The 15,061-nt window shown below is 38.0% G+C and overlaps 1 protein-coding gene across 1 annotated transcript in view; it reads right to left on the bottom strand.

Annotated features, from left to right (window-relative positions):
- N4BP2 (NEDD4 binding protein 2) overlaps window positions 1-13,199 on the bottom strand; it is a 24,309-nt gene extending 11,110 nt beyond the window's left edge. Inside the window, exons 1-7 of the mRNA XM_010134387.1 lie at window positions 12,983-13,199; window positions 10,147-11,368; window positions 9,457-9,581; window positions 8,196-8,284; window positions 6,855-6,931; window positions 4,296-4,451; window positions 802-3,113 (exon numbers count right to left, since the gene is read on the bottom strand). Of these exons, the coding sequence (XP_010132689.1) occupies window positions 802-3,113; window positions 4,296-4,451; window positions 6,855-6,931; window positions 8,196-8,284; window positions 9,457-9,581; window positions 10,147-11,368; window positions 12,983-13,199 (4,198 nt within the window). The remainder of the gene's footprint in view (window positions 1-801; window positions 3,114-4,295; window positions 4,452-6,854; window positions 6,932-8,195; window positions 8,285-9,456; window positions 9,582-10,146; window positions 11,369-12,982) is intronic.
- Between the last annotated feature and the right edge of the window lie 1,862 nt (window positions 13,200-15,061).

Consider the following 15,061-nt stretch of genomic DNA (forward strand, 5'->3'; position numbering starts at 1 on the left):
ATTATCACAGTATCATAACAATACTTTTCCCTAAAAGATCTTTCTGATATTGTTTCTCATCCTTTCAAAAAGGCAGTAAGTGCACGTGCATGAAATAAAAAGGCAGGACATATTTCAGACACAATAAAATACCCTTCTGCTACCAAAACCAAGTATTTTTTTAGAGGAGGTAGGCATGGAAAGCAGAGGACAGCAGTAAAACCCACCAATATATCAGGTATCCAGAGTTTCACATCAAGTAATCTTCAGGAAAAAAAAAGGGGCGGGGGGAGGCTGGAAGCTAAACCAAACAAGTTATATAATCTTTGTGTTTTCTTCCTTCTGTCAGTCTCTAACTTTTGCGAAGTATATTCAAGTTGCTTAAGGCTTCCTTCATCATAGCTTCGCAGAAGACAAAACCAGGCTAGTTTGCTAAGTACAGACACATTTTATCTTCTCTCTAAACCACTTGTCTTCTCCTTCCTCAATTTCACTGATGCCTAAAGCTTTCTTTTTTCTTTTCTTCCTAACCAGTCATAATTTGCATCTTCCTCATCATCTTAATATCCCTTTACAGTTTGAATATAGGCTCAAAGACCAGTTGCTCAAAATGCAAATAAGCCAATATATTTTATTATTTTAAAGTATACATGCATGTACGAAAAGACAAAGGCAGAAGGAAACCACGGCATGAGAACTTGTGCAAATCTGTTCCCTGAAAATCAAATATGAGGGTAAAAAAAAACCACAGACAAAGCAAGAAAGGTTTTCTTACCCAAACTGAGTTTTTTCATAAAAATATGGATATAATTATGCCCATACCTGCATCAATGCCAACAGGCCCAAATATTTCTTTCAGTTGGAGTGCCAGTTCAGGAGGTAATGTTAGTTCTAGGCAATCTATACTGAAGGCTGCACGTGATGCTGGTTTAGGGCTTTGTATCTTGGCTTTAGTTTCATTCCAGCTTGGAGCTTCAATTTCTTCTTCGCCATGTAACTCCCCGGAACTCCCCTGGGTTTCTTTATCCCTTTCAGGCTCTTTATCACTCCTGTGACTGTGATCCATTTCCAGTAACGAAGCAGTCACTTTGGAATTCTCTGCATTGGTTTCTGAAGGGTTACCGTCACTTTTGTTATTTGATTCAAATTGCAAATTGGTAGAAGTTGTATTAGGACCGTAAGGCAAAGTCGTGGGCATACGGAAACCTGCATCAAGTTGTGAAACTGATGGCTTATTTACAGTTTCTTCAACAGGATTCTCAGACTCTACATCCTGCTTTCCTGAAACAGATGGCTCAAGGATACCTGCTGCTGAGCTGCCTGCGTCACTTCTAGAAGCTGCATCTTTTTTCAGTTCCGCCATATCATTCAGTGAGGTAACAGTCAACAAGTCAGACACATCGGCATCTGTCACAGTTGCCTCGGTAGCTGTACTTTCTGCAATGCTGAGTGATGAGTTCCTGTCTTCCAAAGACTCAGAGAGATCACCAGCCCCAACTATTTGAGGCGTTTGTTCACAGTCTTTGAGATTCTCACCATAGTTTGTATTTGCCTGGAAAACAAGGTCTGCAACAAATGGGTCAGCTTCTCTTACTTGAAAGTGTTCAGTGTTAATATCTTTGCATAACTTTTCATCAGAGTCTAACAGCAGACCTGTGGCCCAGTCTATGTCTTTGTTACATCTTTCATACAGATCTTTCAGAGCTTCAAACGAAACAGACTCGAAGAGCTTACATAGCATATTTAGCTTTTCAGACTCATCAATATTGGTAAGTTCACTTTCTTCCACAAACGTACTTTTATCATACATTACGCGATAGGGTATTTTTTCCTGAGGATCTGAGGCACTATCTATGTCTTTGGGTTTGAAGCCATCTAGTCTGCCATGCAATACTTTGGTAGCCTCAGGAAAAAGCATTTTCTTTTCTAATCTCCACAAGATAGCAAAGTCCTGTGATTCAGTCTGTGAATGGCTACTTCTGTGTCTACATGAGCATGTGTTCTGTTTCTCTTCTTCTGCATTAAGCATAGACAAGTGTTCTTCTTCTTTGGGATGGGGAAAATTGTTGTTTGTGAAAGTGAGGGCTAACTTGTGATGTTTCCTCATTCTCTTATTTTGCTGGGATTTTTTCTCACCTACTGTTTCACTAACTACTGTTTCGGGTTGGTGCATATGTGAATTCTTTGTATCCAGTTGCTCTGCAGTGTTCACAGGCGTCCCACGGAGCACATCTACAGTCTCAAGCCCATTTCTATTAATGTTACCTTCTGTATTTCTACCTTCAGACTGATTTAGACTTGTCTTTCTCATTCTCCTTGACCTTTGTTGTCTCTGTTCTAATGAGCCTGAGACAGGCCAATGTCCTATCATTTGCAATTCTGGTGCGATTTTATCTGAATTACCAGAGGAACAGCTAAAGGCTGGATTTTCTTCCTCACGTCCTTTTTCAACAGTACAGGTCCCAGGCAGGCCTGCTTGCTCTTCATCTAACTCAGGATGCTGCTGACTGGGAGTTTTACCTTCCTTAGTGCTCTTCAGAGAGGATTTTTCTAGTCTTCTAGCTCTTTTGACTCTCTGTCCCATTGTTTGCTCTACAGGCCAGTCACCCAGAAAGTTGAGCAGTTCTGGTTTTCCTGCTGTGTCAAAAGCTGAACTGCTTGGTTCCGCTATGTTACTACTTTTTGTTGATTGTGGTTCTGTACACATTTCGCCAGACATTTCAACTTCAGTTTGAAATCTGAGAACGTTGTTATCACTGTGCTCCTCAAGTCCTCCTGTAAGCAAGCAGAGAGTCTCTTCTGTTGTGGTCACATCCACCTCATCCATTTCTGTTTCAGTATTTTTTTCTGTTTTTTCTCCCTTTTCTTCCTCCTTCTCCAATGGCAGTTCTTTTTCTACACAATCTGATAAACAAACATCTAGGTCATCTTTAACAGTGCTGTCCTCAGAACTGTGTTCCACTCTGTTATTTTCCATTTCTTTTTCCTCTTTTTGAAAATGTTCAGGATCACAGTGACTTTCTAATGTTAGAGAAGTACTGGGAAAAGCTTTATCACCTTCTGCTAATTCAAGAGGCTCTACATCAGAAGCATAAGGTTTTTCTGCCTTTACATCAGAATGTGCCTTGTTCTTTCTGGAAGACAAATTGGAATGAAAGATAAACCACTTAAAGCCTTCTTTAAGCAGCTGCCCACATTTTTAATTTTGGCTAGTCTATTTAATATTTTCAAATTACACACCAGATACTACCTTTTAGGACACTAATCATCCAGATGGAGAACTCTAGTGAGAGGAAAAAAATTGAAGATGACTCAGCCCTAACTTCAACACTCATTTAAAAAACAAAAGAGCTAAGGAAAGCAGAACTTTCCTTGCTAAGTATCCCCTTTTTTACTTTAGCAGAGGGCTAAGAATACTTTCTCAGAAGTCTGTTTTCTCTCCATTCCCAGCACTCAGCTATGTACTACAGCACTCTGCTGCCAGACGTTTCCTCCTCCAGCTCTACAAACTGGGCAAATATGCTTTCATTTACTGACTGTTTCTCTCCTGGTGGCTCAATGTTAAAGAAAGTCCAGAAGTCAACTAGGGCTGGACATACAACTTCTTGTCATACAATTTTTCACAATCAACTACATTCCATAAATTATCAGTGCCCACTTCAAATACATTAAGCATGCGAAAATCAAATGAAGTAACAACTACAACAAAATCTGATTTCCTATGCATTATTATAATGCATAGACAGCATTATTCAGATTAGCCACTATAAAATAGTTGTGTATACAACAAACATACATCTAGATAAATGCAATATACTCAATTAAATCAAATATACTCAAGAGCAAGTAGATAACTCATTACTACTGCAGGAAGAATTCATCTTCTACCACAAAGGCATCATCTAATACCAACACACAGAGTCAGAAATAGTAATTTGCTTGTATTTGGGACTACATTCTTCTAAAAAGCACTTAATAGATTTTAAATGTTTTGTATCTACAACATACATCCAACAGCACACTTCTAAAGTGACAGTAAAATGACAGTAAAATGACTTCTAAAAGACAGTAAATCAAGATTGGCTTACTGACAAGTAAACACAGCCATACCGGAAGGTTTTTGGAAAGCACCAGAAAGTTGACTGGATCCCTTAACTGCTCATTTCTAGAAATCCTGAAATTCTTAAAAACTTAGGAAACTACACAGTGTATTTATTGTTATTATTTTTTTGATGTATTTACTGCTTAACAGTGCTATGAAGTTTGAAATTTTAAGCCTTTTATTTGAGACTACAAAGATAGTAAAAGAATCTAACCTACGGCTTTCCTCCTGGCAAGGATCTTCACTCCAACCAGCAGCTTCTGATTTGTCTGGGACTGAAGAATCCAATATTGAACTAACAGAGAGGCAGCGTTCAAACCGTTCCAACATTCTTTTGATCTTTTCTTTAGACACACCATGAATGTTTCGCCTATGAATTAAAAAAATTTTTGAAAAGGAAACACTTCAGATTTTTATAATAAATTAATTATACTAAGTTTACAGCAAGACTACCCAGAGAATTCAGGGGGCCTGGGCAGAAGCTGTGGAACAGGAATTCTTTCTGTATCAGTGCACTATGGCATTCCAAACAGGGTATCTCAGACAAATCGCTGCTCTTCTTGACTTCCCCACCCCACCTGGTGGCCCTGTTCTGCAATAAGATGTTTTATTCAATATCTAGAACTGTACCAATAATGCATCTTCTTCAAATAAGTATTAGAAACAACCCCATCAGATCCTGATGGTGATGCAGAACATCAAACTGGGTACAGAAGGTTCTGAATTCAGTCTTCCTTCTCTGGTTTTGCCAAAGAACTCCTTGAGACTTGAGGAAAACCTATTCCCTTATTATTTTGGACACCCTTTGGCTATAAATTTTCACTGGCTCTGTTAAACACCAACTAGCAATGTGCTCTGCAGCAGTTCCACCAAGAACAAATGAATCCTGCCAAGGATAGCAAAATAGAGATTGAAGGTACAGGAGAAAATGGTTCTGTTCTAGGGAAGAAAATAATCTCCCTTACCTTGCTCAAAAAGAGGCCAACCTTAAGCTGGGCATGACAATTCAGATGTCAATAGATATTAATGACATCACAAAATAATTTACATTAAAAGGGACCTCTGGAGGTCACATAGTCCAGCCTCCTACTCAGAGGAGGTACAGCTAGACCAGGTTGCCCAGAGCTTTGTCCTGTCAAATTCTGAATGTCTCCAATAACCGAAAGTCTACAAACTCTCTGGGTAAACTCTTCCAGTACCTGACCACTCTCAAAGTAAGTTTGGGTTTGTTTTTTTTCCTTCTATGTAATCTAAATTTCCCCAAGTTCCAACTTGTTTATGTTAGTTTTGTCCTATCCCTGCACAGTTCTCAGAAGAGATCTTTCTAGTCTTCTCTGTAACCTCTGAAAAGGTAGCTGAAGACAGTATCATCCTTCCTTAATGTTTTCTTCTTAACGTTGAACAGACTACTTTTGCTCAGTTCAGTATCATCTGCAAATGTGCTGAGAGTTCACTCTGTCCCACCACCCAAGTCAAAAAAAGGACATTAAGTAGTAGCCCTAGTATTCATCCTAGAGGGACAACTACCTCCTTTTGGACTGATCATACCCTTTGAACCCGGCATCCAGTCAATTTTCTAGCTACGTTATTATTCACAAAATGCTTTAGGTTGGAGAAGACCTTTAAAGACTACCTTGTCCAATCCTCCTGCAGGGACATCTTCAATTACCTAGAGCCCTATCCAACCTGACCTTTAATGTTTCCAAGGATAGGGAGCCCACCACCTCTCTGGGCAACCCGTGCCAGTATTTCACCACACTAACTGCAAAAAACTGTTGTAGAAAAATTCCTTATCTCTAGTCTAAATCTCCCCTCTTTTAATTTAAAAACATTACCCCTTGTCCTGTTGCAGCAGGCTCTGTTGAAAAGTTTGTCCCCATCTTTCTTATAAGCCCTCTTTAAGTACTGGAAGGCCACTATAAGGTCTCCCCAGAGCCTTCTCCAGGATGAAGATCTCCAACTCTCTCAGCCTTTCCTCATAGCAGAGGTGCTCCAGCTCTCTGATCATTTTTGTGAGCCTCCTCTGGACCCACAACATGTCCTTCTTGTGCTGAGGCTTCTAGAGCTGGACACAGTATTCCAGGTGAGGTCTCACTGAGGCAGAGTAGAGAGAGAGAATCACTTCCCCTGATCTGCCAGCCACACTTCTTTTGATGCAGCCCAGCAAATGGTTGACTTTCTGGGCTGCAAGTGCACATTGCCAGCTCATGGTCAGCTTTTCATTCACCACCTATTCACTTCCACAGGGTTTACATTTTGGCTCTGAGTAATGGCTCTACAATTGTGTAGAAGGCCCTGCCAAAGAAGAGGCAAACAATAATGGTGATGCACAGGAGTTTGTCCCTTCTCAGGCCATGAGGTGCTGACTGCCTTGAACTCAGTGACAGCAGAAATATTTCAAGTAAGGCATCTGACAAATCAGATGCAAAAACAGTGCCAACAGGACACAATTTCTGCAACCTCAGGAACCCAAAGGAGCTGTATCTTAAATGCAAAAGAACTGCAATCACGAAAACATTACATAATACATATTGCTAATAGCATGTTTTGTATGTAATTAGAAAAAAGTGATAAAAAATTATCATATTACATATAAAATCCCATGGAAGTTAATACTGTAGAAAAGAATTATTACAAAGCTACTTATTATCGCAAAATTCTTGACTGGTACCTTGATACTTCACCAGTACTAAGCAATACCTTGTTAAAAACCATTATTTATCGACTGTGAAGAATATACCATCTAATATGAAATTTTCCTTTACATTCTTACCTTTCAAGTTCTTTTGGTTTAAACTTCCACCAAGTGTCTGGTTCTCGGAACATGACTTTGTATTTGAACTGCTGAGCCTAAATCATACAGATATAAAATGGTCCTTATGGTTTAGTCTCATCACGACAGAAAAGTAGCCCGAAGTCTAATCAGGAGAAACACTGGGAGTACTGTGCCATTTCTCCCTATTCCCATTTTCAGGAAAAATTCTTATCACCTTACCAAATCCTGCGATTTCTGGAAAAAACTTCCGTTGTATCTGTATTTCAGTATACAGCAAAATCAAGGACTTTATTTATGAAAGAACTGTTAATCTGACAACTGTTATTAAATACAAGGATAAGCTAAAAAAATTATTAATAAAAATTATCTGCATTAAGTCCCACTGTTCACTAATCCATTACCACATGCAGCATATGTAGAATATTTGCTCAAACACTGTCAGTTCTACATGCTACATATGCTCTCTTTCTGCACCATGGTAGGAGAAATACCAGATCTACTTTTATAATACTTTTTCCAATATTTTATTTCTGTTAATCATAACCAATTTTATAAAATAATGCAGTTCTGTAAGCAAAACACAATTATAAAAACCTACCAACCAAAATGGTGAATGATCAACAGCAAAGTAAGAGCTAGAGTCTAAACGTGCAGATGTCCATTTAAAAACTATTAAGTGAAAAAGTGAGAAGCTCCAGAAAACTGGAGTATGAGAAACCCATAAAAGAGTTCACCAAGTTATTTAAATATAACATCAGAAGTTAAACATAGACTGCATTTACTTAATACTAAATAAACACATCACATTACTAACATAAAATAGTGTAGGTGCATTATTTTCATTACATCACTTCAAAAAAAATTAAGTAAATCTGCGTAACTTCAAGCAAGCTGGCAACATTTGATAACTAGCCCTCCAACTGGTCAGCTGCTATCTGCCTCTATGTGATTATGGGATGAAACTGAGTTTTCCAGTTTCATGGAGCATCAAACATCACTCTTTAATTAATTAGTGCTTTTTAATATTTTAAAAGGACATTACCATTTTACTGATCATGTAAAAGAGGAACAGAATACAGGTTCCTCAACAATATCTATTTTTGCTCCCAAGTGCAAAGCACTTGGTTTTGTCACTTGGAAACTAGGCCAGGTTAATACTCAGATGTGCACAGAATATGACACTGGGTGATAAGACTCCATATAACACTTTTTTTTTTTACTCCAGACTTCCTTATGGAGTGAGAGCTAGACTGAGAAAGACGATCTCATTTTAAAATAGGTGTTGTTAACATGCTGATCAATAATTTCTTTTCACATTGGTCAAATTGTAATACTAACCAGAGCAACATAAGGCTTCATCTCCCATGCTTGTATGTTTGTGTTATCTATTATTATAGGAGAGATTTCCATTTCAAATGCTTCTTTGGCTGAAAGAGACACACATACAAAAGAGTATGATACAGTGCATTTCATTATAATAGGGTGGACATGTAATATTTATACTGAGTGTCTAAATTTTGTAGTATGTTTTTAAGGAGATAATCCATAATGATTAACCACTGTGTAAAGAACTCTTGCCACAGCCTGACCTGTTCCAAGGACCTCTTTTATTTTAGCATTCCCCTCTCACATGTAAAGCTACTGAGATGGTACTATTCTTTTGAATTAACATATGTATGATAAGTAATGAAAATGCAGAATATAAAATGCACCAAGATGACTAATCAATCAGTAAATTAACTAAAAAAACCTACATGATCACCTTAAAGTGGACTTCTTTGTTGCATACTAAATTCTTGGCTTTATAACAGTCTTAAGATTAGTCCACACTGTAAACTGTATAAAATACAAAAAATCAAAAGGATTATTGTAATTTAAATACGCAGTAATTAAATGTTTAGAATCACTAGCTTTAAGATACAGCACCATGTTTCTGTAGTTACGTTACAATGCATCTGAACAATCAAAGTTATTGTTGAATCACACATTTCTCACTAACCCATTTCTCCACTGCTTAGAAATCTGCTAGTAGAAAAGTGATCATGGTCCAAACTTAGCAAATAAAACCTTAAAAAGAGTTGTTCTACGGTGAGTTTAGCAGGAGCCACTACAAAAAAAATACACCAGTTATGGAAAGAAAAAAAAATTATTCCGTGTTGCTCTTAAAATTTTGTTTTAAAATTTGCCAACATTTTAGTGCTCAAGAGGAAAAAAAACGAGCAGGGAAACATCTATGTGTTATTTGTATCATTACTTACTGTAGATGCATATACAATGGTTAAGAAGAAATATTTCTGGAAGATGGTACAGATTACCACTCCAGAAATGAGACAACCCAAAATAAATATCACGATGAAATCTGAGGACAAAACAATCTTCTTACTAAGACACTGGCATTTTTAATTCCAAAACACATAAAGGACAGATGACTTCTGGGTTTGTGGGAAAAAGAATATGAGCACACACATATTATAAAATACCTCTGTGATGGAATAAATGCTTCTCCTGTGACACAGGCATTACAAGACAGGCAGCTTTTCAAACAGCACACAAGCACTGAACTGTAAACAAGCAAGCTAATCCCTTATTTACTTCTCACCTCGTTTTGTGTTCCAGTCATGTGCTTCCCCTAAGCAATCAGGATCATAATGGTATTGTCCATGCTTATAAAAGTAATCATCAGTACTAAGAATGATCCCACCTGGGTTATCCTCAAGCAAAGACCTGTGAAAGATCAAGTAGTAAATAGCTTTTCCTCCTTCTCCTCAGCCCTGGTATCTCCTGCCATACATATACATACTGAATTCCTTGCACAAAATCACAATTACTTGGAATGGAAGAGCAATGACAGGGTGGAAAAACCCTCCAGGAAAGATGACCTATAATTTCCCTCCTTTTCCAAAGACTGGGGAAAGAGCTGACAGAGGTTCCCTACAAACCTCGTTTTGAAACAGGGAAGGTTATTTTTCCGTTTACATGTAGTAATATACTTCCACAGTGACAAAAACACATACAGTCTTAATTGCGCTAAATACTTCAGGTGTCCTTTGGCCAGTGACAGAAGGTAAAGCCACTCCCTTCTATTTCAGTTTTCACAAGAGGTAAAGGAGCTGCAAGGGACTCAGCTCTCTGCAATTATTATTACTCATCATGCTGCACGTACTATGTAGCTGGCAATTAAGATACAAGCATAACTATTTACAAATGTCAGAAAATAATTTCTGCCTGCACTAGAACCTGTACACAATTAAGCAATTTCTTTTAGAAGTTCACAATATAGATGTTCTACCTTGCCAAATATGATTTTCCTGATCCCGGAACACCTCTGAGAAGAACAAGTACTTGACCTATAAGTTGCATCTTTTTTCTCATCATGTGACAAACAGGTGGCTGCTGTGCTTGCGAGAGGTTCAATTTTGTGTTTCTATCTTGATTTCCCCATACCTTCAGAGAAGGGTTGCTATCCCAGGCATTTGAAACCACTGGAGAGGAGAAAAAATGTCCGTTTTCCAAAGTCCCATAGTCTGAAACAGGTCTCCACTGCCCTGAACTGATAGCCACAGGAGTTACAAAGCTGTGACTTCCACTGGATGGATAAAACACAGGAGCCATGAGATTCCACTGTTGTTGAGATTGACATGATGGTGTAGAAAAATGTAAGTCAAAATCCTGCTGAGTTTGCTGCAAATCTGCAGTTTCGGGTGTTTTGAAGCTGGATGTTTCCCGACAGACACACTCCTCTGGAAGAGAAATGCTCTGTTGGCTGATAGGGGCAGTCACTACCTCTTGGTGCTGTTCTGAGCATCTTGAATTAGGATTTTCAGTGACAATCACTCCAAGTTCCAGAGGTCTTTGGGAGGACTCACTAGAAGTAGCAGTCACACTTTTTTGATTCAAAGCAGTATCTTGAGTCTGATCAGAATTTCCACATATTTCTCCATTTGACTGTTCATAGACTTCTGAAGCTACATCATGTTGAACATGTATTTCTGACAAATCAGTATCTTCCAGTATCTGTGCAGAAGTGCCTGATGCAGCTGGTGGGCTTGTCTGGACGCTCAGTTGACTCGCTGGTGGCTGAGAACAGCAGAAGTTTTCTAAAACCTGATTATTTGTTTCTGTTTGCTGTGGAAAAAGCAGGATATTGCAACCTGAATTTTCCCACTTAGGAATTCCATTAAAGCCATCATGTTCCACAGAATGCTCATATACTATTTGGTCATTTGCAGAATTAGGCAATTCATCACTCAAGCTGTATCTCTGAAAAGCATTTTCTATTAAGGAATCCAGTTCTTCAGTCAGCTGCATATCAGGTGATAGGACCTTTTCTTTTTCTTCTTCAGAATTACTTTGTTCGGCAGTACTCGTCCCCATTCTTTCATTTGCAAAAGATCTTTGCTGATTATCAAGAGCTAGTGATGATGATGCTGAATCAAAACCCAAGGTTTTTGAAGATGCTACTCCTTTAGCATGGGTGGACAGCTCTAGCAGATAATCCATAGCATTTTCTACTGTTGAATAAGGTAAAGAGAATAAACCATGGTCAACTGAACAAACACAAGCTGATATGAATGCAATTTTTTTACTTGAAGGAGTATTTATCACAACTAGAGACAACCAAAAGATAGTTCACCAACTCACTCACCTTCTGCACTCACCTTGATCTGTTTTGCATTAAAGGTATACAGACATATTGCAAAAAAATAACCTAATAAGCATAAAATTACTAAGGAAATATTGTGTAAGAATCAAGTTTAACTGAAAAAAATATCAGAACTGGATGTTTAAAGGAAAACTTACTTCTAACGTATCTCATATATGCAAAATAGCGTAAAATGAACTGAAAAATACTATTGAGGACTATAAAGAGATTCAAGTATGCAAAATGTGGCTAGGCCCAACTGAAAACATCATATCTAATATAGCCTGAAAAATCCAGGATCTGCATGAAGTCTCTGTAAAGCCACTATAGGTTGACTGTGACCAACATGAACAAAATAAAAACCTGGCACATGTATCATCTGAGCCCTAAAGCTAAGCTTCTGTTTTCCTGAAACAAAACATCTAAGTCCATTAAAGGCCAACTCTTTCTGTTAAATAAAATCTTTCTTGTCCTTCCATCTTCTCTACCACAAGAGCAGCTTGGAATCAGTAATTCCATCAATTTCAAAAGGAACAACAACCATAGCAACAGAAATTAGAACATTATTAAGTTCTAAACTGCATAACATTTTGATAAGGTAAAAATGGCTACCTAGCTGTCATACATATTAAAAAATTCCAAACTATGCTGCTTTTGTAAATATTCTTAAAAAAATCGCAGATAATCACATCTGATCATATAAATACAGATTATTAAAATGCTCCATATATGATTTATTCCCCTGCCAAATAACTCCTCTGATGTTGCTGTACATCATCTCATCCATCACTTTTGTACAAGTGAATGAACTGGTATATAGAAGAATTTCAAAACCACAAAAGCACAGGAAGGACTGGGCACAGACATGAAAATAGTCTGCCAGGAGAGGTAGGTATGTAGCCTGGCAGAATACAGGGGAAGAATACAGTCCAAGCAAAGCTGCAGTTAATTTGACATGACAATCAGAATTTATCCTGCAGAAACTAATCCTCAGAGGAGATGAGGTGACAGTGCAAAACAGAAAGTAAAACAAAAGTTCAATTCAAGTATTTAAGGAAAGGCAAATGCTGCCAGGACCACATACAGTGTACCACTGTCTCAAAAAATTGTGATTAGAACATAAAACACCCCTCCTGAAGAAACAGTTTATGCATCTAGCAGATATGGTACAGAAACTAATGGGAAAAAAAGTTTTTCCTCACAACTCTACCACTCCCCACTCTGCGTCACAGAACAAGCCACTTAAATTGTACTTCCATTTGTGGAGCATACTGCTACCACAAATTACCAGCCTTATAAAAACATTGTCAAACTTGGAGAATCTTACATGGAAAGAGCTATAAAGTTTCCAAATATGACCACTCACCTACTTATTGAAAGCTAAACTCATAAACATGCTTGCAACACCCACGTCTGGAGTCACCCTAGTTAACAGCTGTCTGTGCATGGAACAAAACTGTAATGCCAACTGTACGTTATTTACCTTTAAAATCACATTCAGACAGAACCATATAAACCACACTAGGATCTAGGTCAGAAAACATCTCTGACATGCTGTTGAAGAGCTCTTCCTTATTGACAGTATACACTGCTTGCGACACTGCGTGCCTTGGGTCCCCTTGTGATATAGCAACAGGAGTTATGTCAGAATTGCCATTCTTCTGAGAAGGACTTCCACCAGTTTTCCTTCTCCGTGGCATTTTGTTTTCCAAAAATCAGCTTGCTTTTTGTTTTAGTTTGTTCACATGAGGCTGACAGCACCAAACTCAGGAACCAGAAAAAAAAACTCTCGTAACTGGTACATACATAAGAGAAATAGCAGACCTGGAAAAAAGACAACAGAGAAATATTATTAAAATGGAGTCACATTTCAATGTGTCCTATTTAGATAGCTAAAAGAAAAAAAAAAAAAGCATAAGCATATGCATCCAGGAAAGGATTTTCTAGAAGGCTGCCTTTCTTCTGTTCAAATGGATGACAGCTAAATAGCAGCTTTATTTTATAACTATCTAGATACTGAGAAATCAGGTAAAACTGAGTTCAAAACAAAAATCCAGAAAAGTAAAGGAAGCAACGCAAGGCTGCCAGTTCACAAATATTCCTCTGCTAACACCTACTGAGGACCAGTTAACACTACGAAAGGCTTATATTGTTAAAATTCTTCAATGTTCAAACATTAGCATGGGTTGCAGAGTCTCCAACCATGCAAACTCTCAAAACCTGAATGAACATGGCTCTGAGCTACCTGCTTCAGGCGACCCTGCTTGGGCAAGTGGGCTGGACCAGATGATATCCAGAAGTACCTTCCAACCTCAACCTGTGTGGGCTTCTGTTCACCCTCACTCCCCACTTCTGCCATAAAGCCTTTGACTACATCTACTTAAAACATTAAGGCATCTATAACAACTGCAATTACTGTATTACTCTTGTATAGAAAAGGAAAGTGATTATTAACTGAAGTACAAGCACAGAGTATGGCCTGGTTTCACTTTTTTCTTTATATAAAATGACATCAAAGCTCTGTCGTGTTCTAGTAATGCTTATAATAAACTAACTTGTATTTTTTACAGATAATTATTCAGAAGACTACCAAACACTGGTAAGGCTCAGAATCTGAAGTTAATTACAGCAAAGAGTCTCTATTTAGTGATAACTACTGAGTAGGCCATAAAATATCTCTTTCTATATAAAGATTATTTTGCCGGTGATGACCAATTCAATATGTGCAGCTAAATCAATGGCAGTACTTCCAAGTTCACTTAGTCCTCTCCCTCCACATCCCCACCCCGGACCACCAGCACAAAAATGACAATGCCAGCTCAGTGCCAGATTTAGACAGTACTTCTCCATTACTCCTTAGCAATTTTTTCCAGCAACCGAGAGGAGTATCATTTAGAAGAGGGTAGATTGTTACATTCCCAAGTCATAGAAATTTATATAATAAAATTGGACAACTCCAGAATTCCAGGAATTTCTACCGGATGTATATAGATCTTAGACAAACAAACGAGACAGATTTATGGAACAATGAAGAGGTCAAAGAAGTCTGAAACTCGCTACAAGGAAAACAATATATGAGAAAAGGAAAAGGCAGACTTCCAAAAATAAAGGAGAAACAACAGTGGAATAAGCTAGTCAGCCAGACTGATCTGGGACAATTGCAGCTGGTTTTTTTGTTACACTTACTTTGGTTCATCTCTCAGATTAGCCATCCTTACACCATTCTTTACTGTCACAAAAAAGGCAGAAGGGAAAAAGACATCAGACGCTTTAGAACTTATACACAGGTCAAAACCTTAGTGGCTACCACTACATACAATAATACAATGCACAGATCCACGTTTTGTCCCATCTTTCCATCTAAAGTCTTAGTAAGATCACAGAAATTGTTAAACTTATCAAACAGATAGATCATTGTTGCCCAGGATTTCATTTAAATAAGGTATTTACCATGGCTGGTACCGCAAACAGATATTTTGACAGAATCTCCTTTGTTTACCACAAGATTTTCATTTAAATTCCTGGAGAGATTTCTGGGTGATATCTTCTGTTGATATTACCA

Source organism: Buceros rhinoceros, unplaced genomic scaffold (genome assembly GCF_000710305.1).
Source record: "Buceros rhinoceros silvestris isolate BGI_N320 unplaced genomic scaffold, ASM71030v1 scaffold37164, whole genome shotgun sequence".
Classification (NCBI taxonomy): domain Eukaryota; kingdom Metazoa; phylum Chordata; class Aves; order Bucerotiformes; family Bucerotidae; genus Buceros; species Buceros rhinoceros.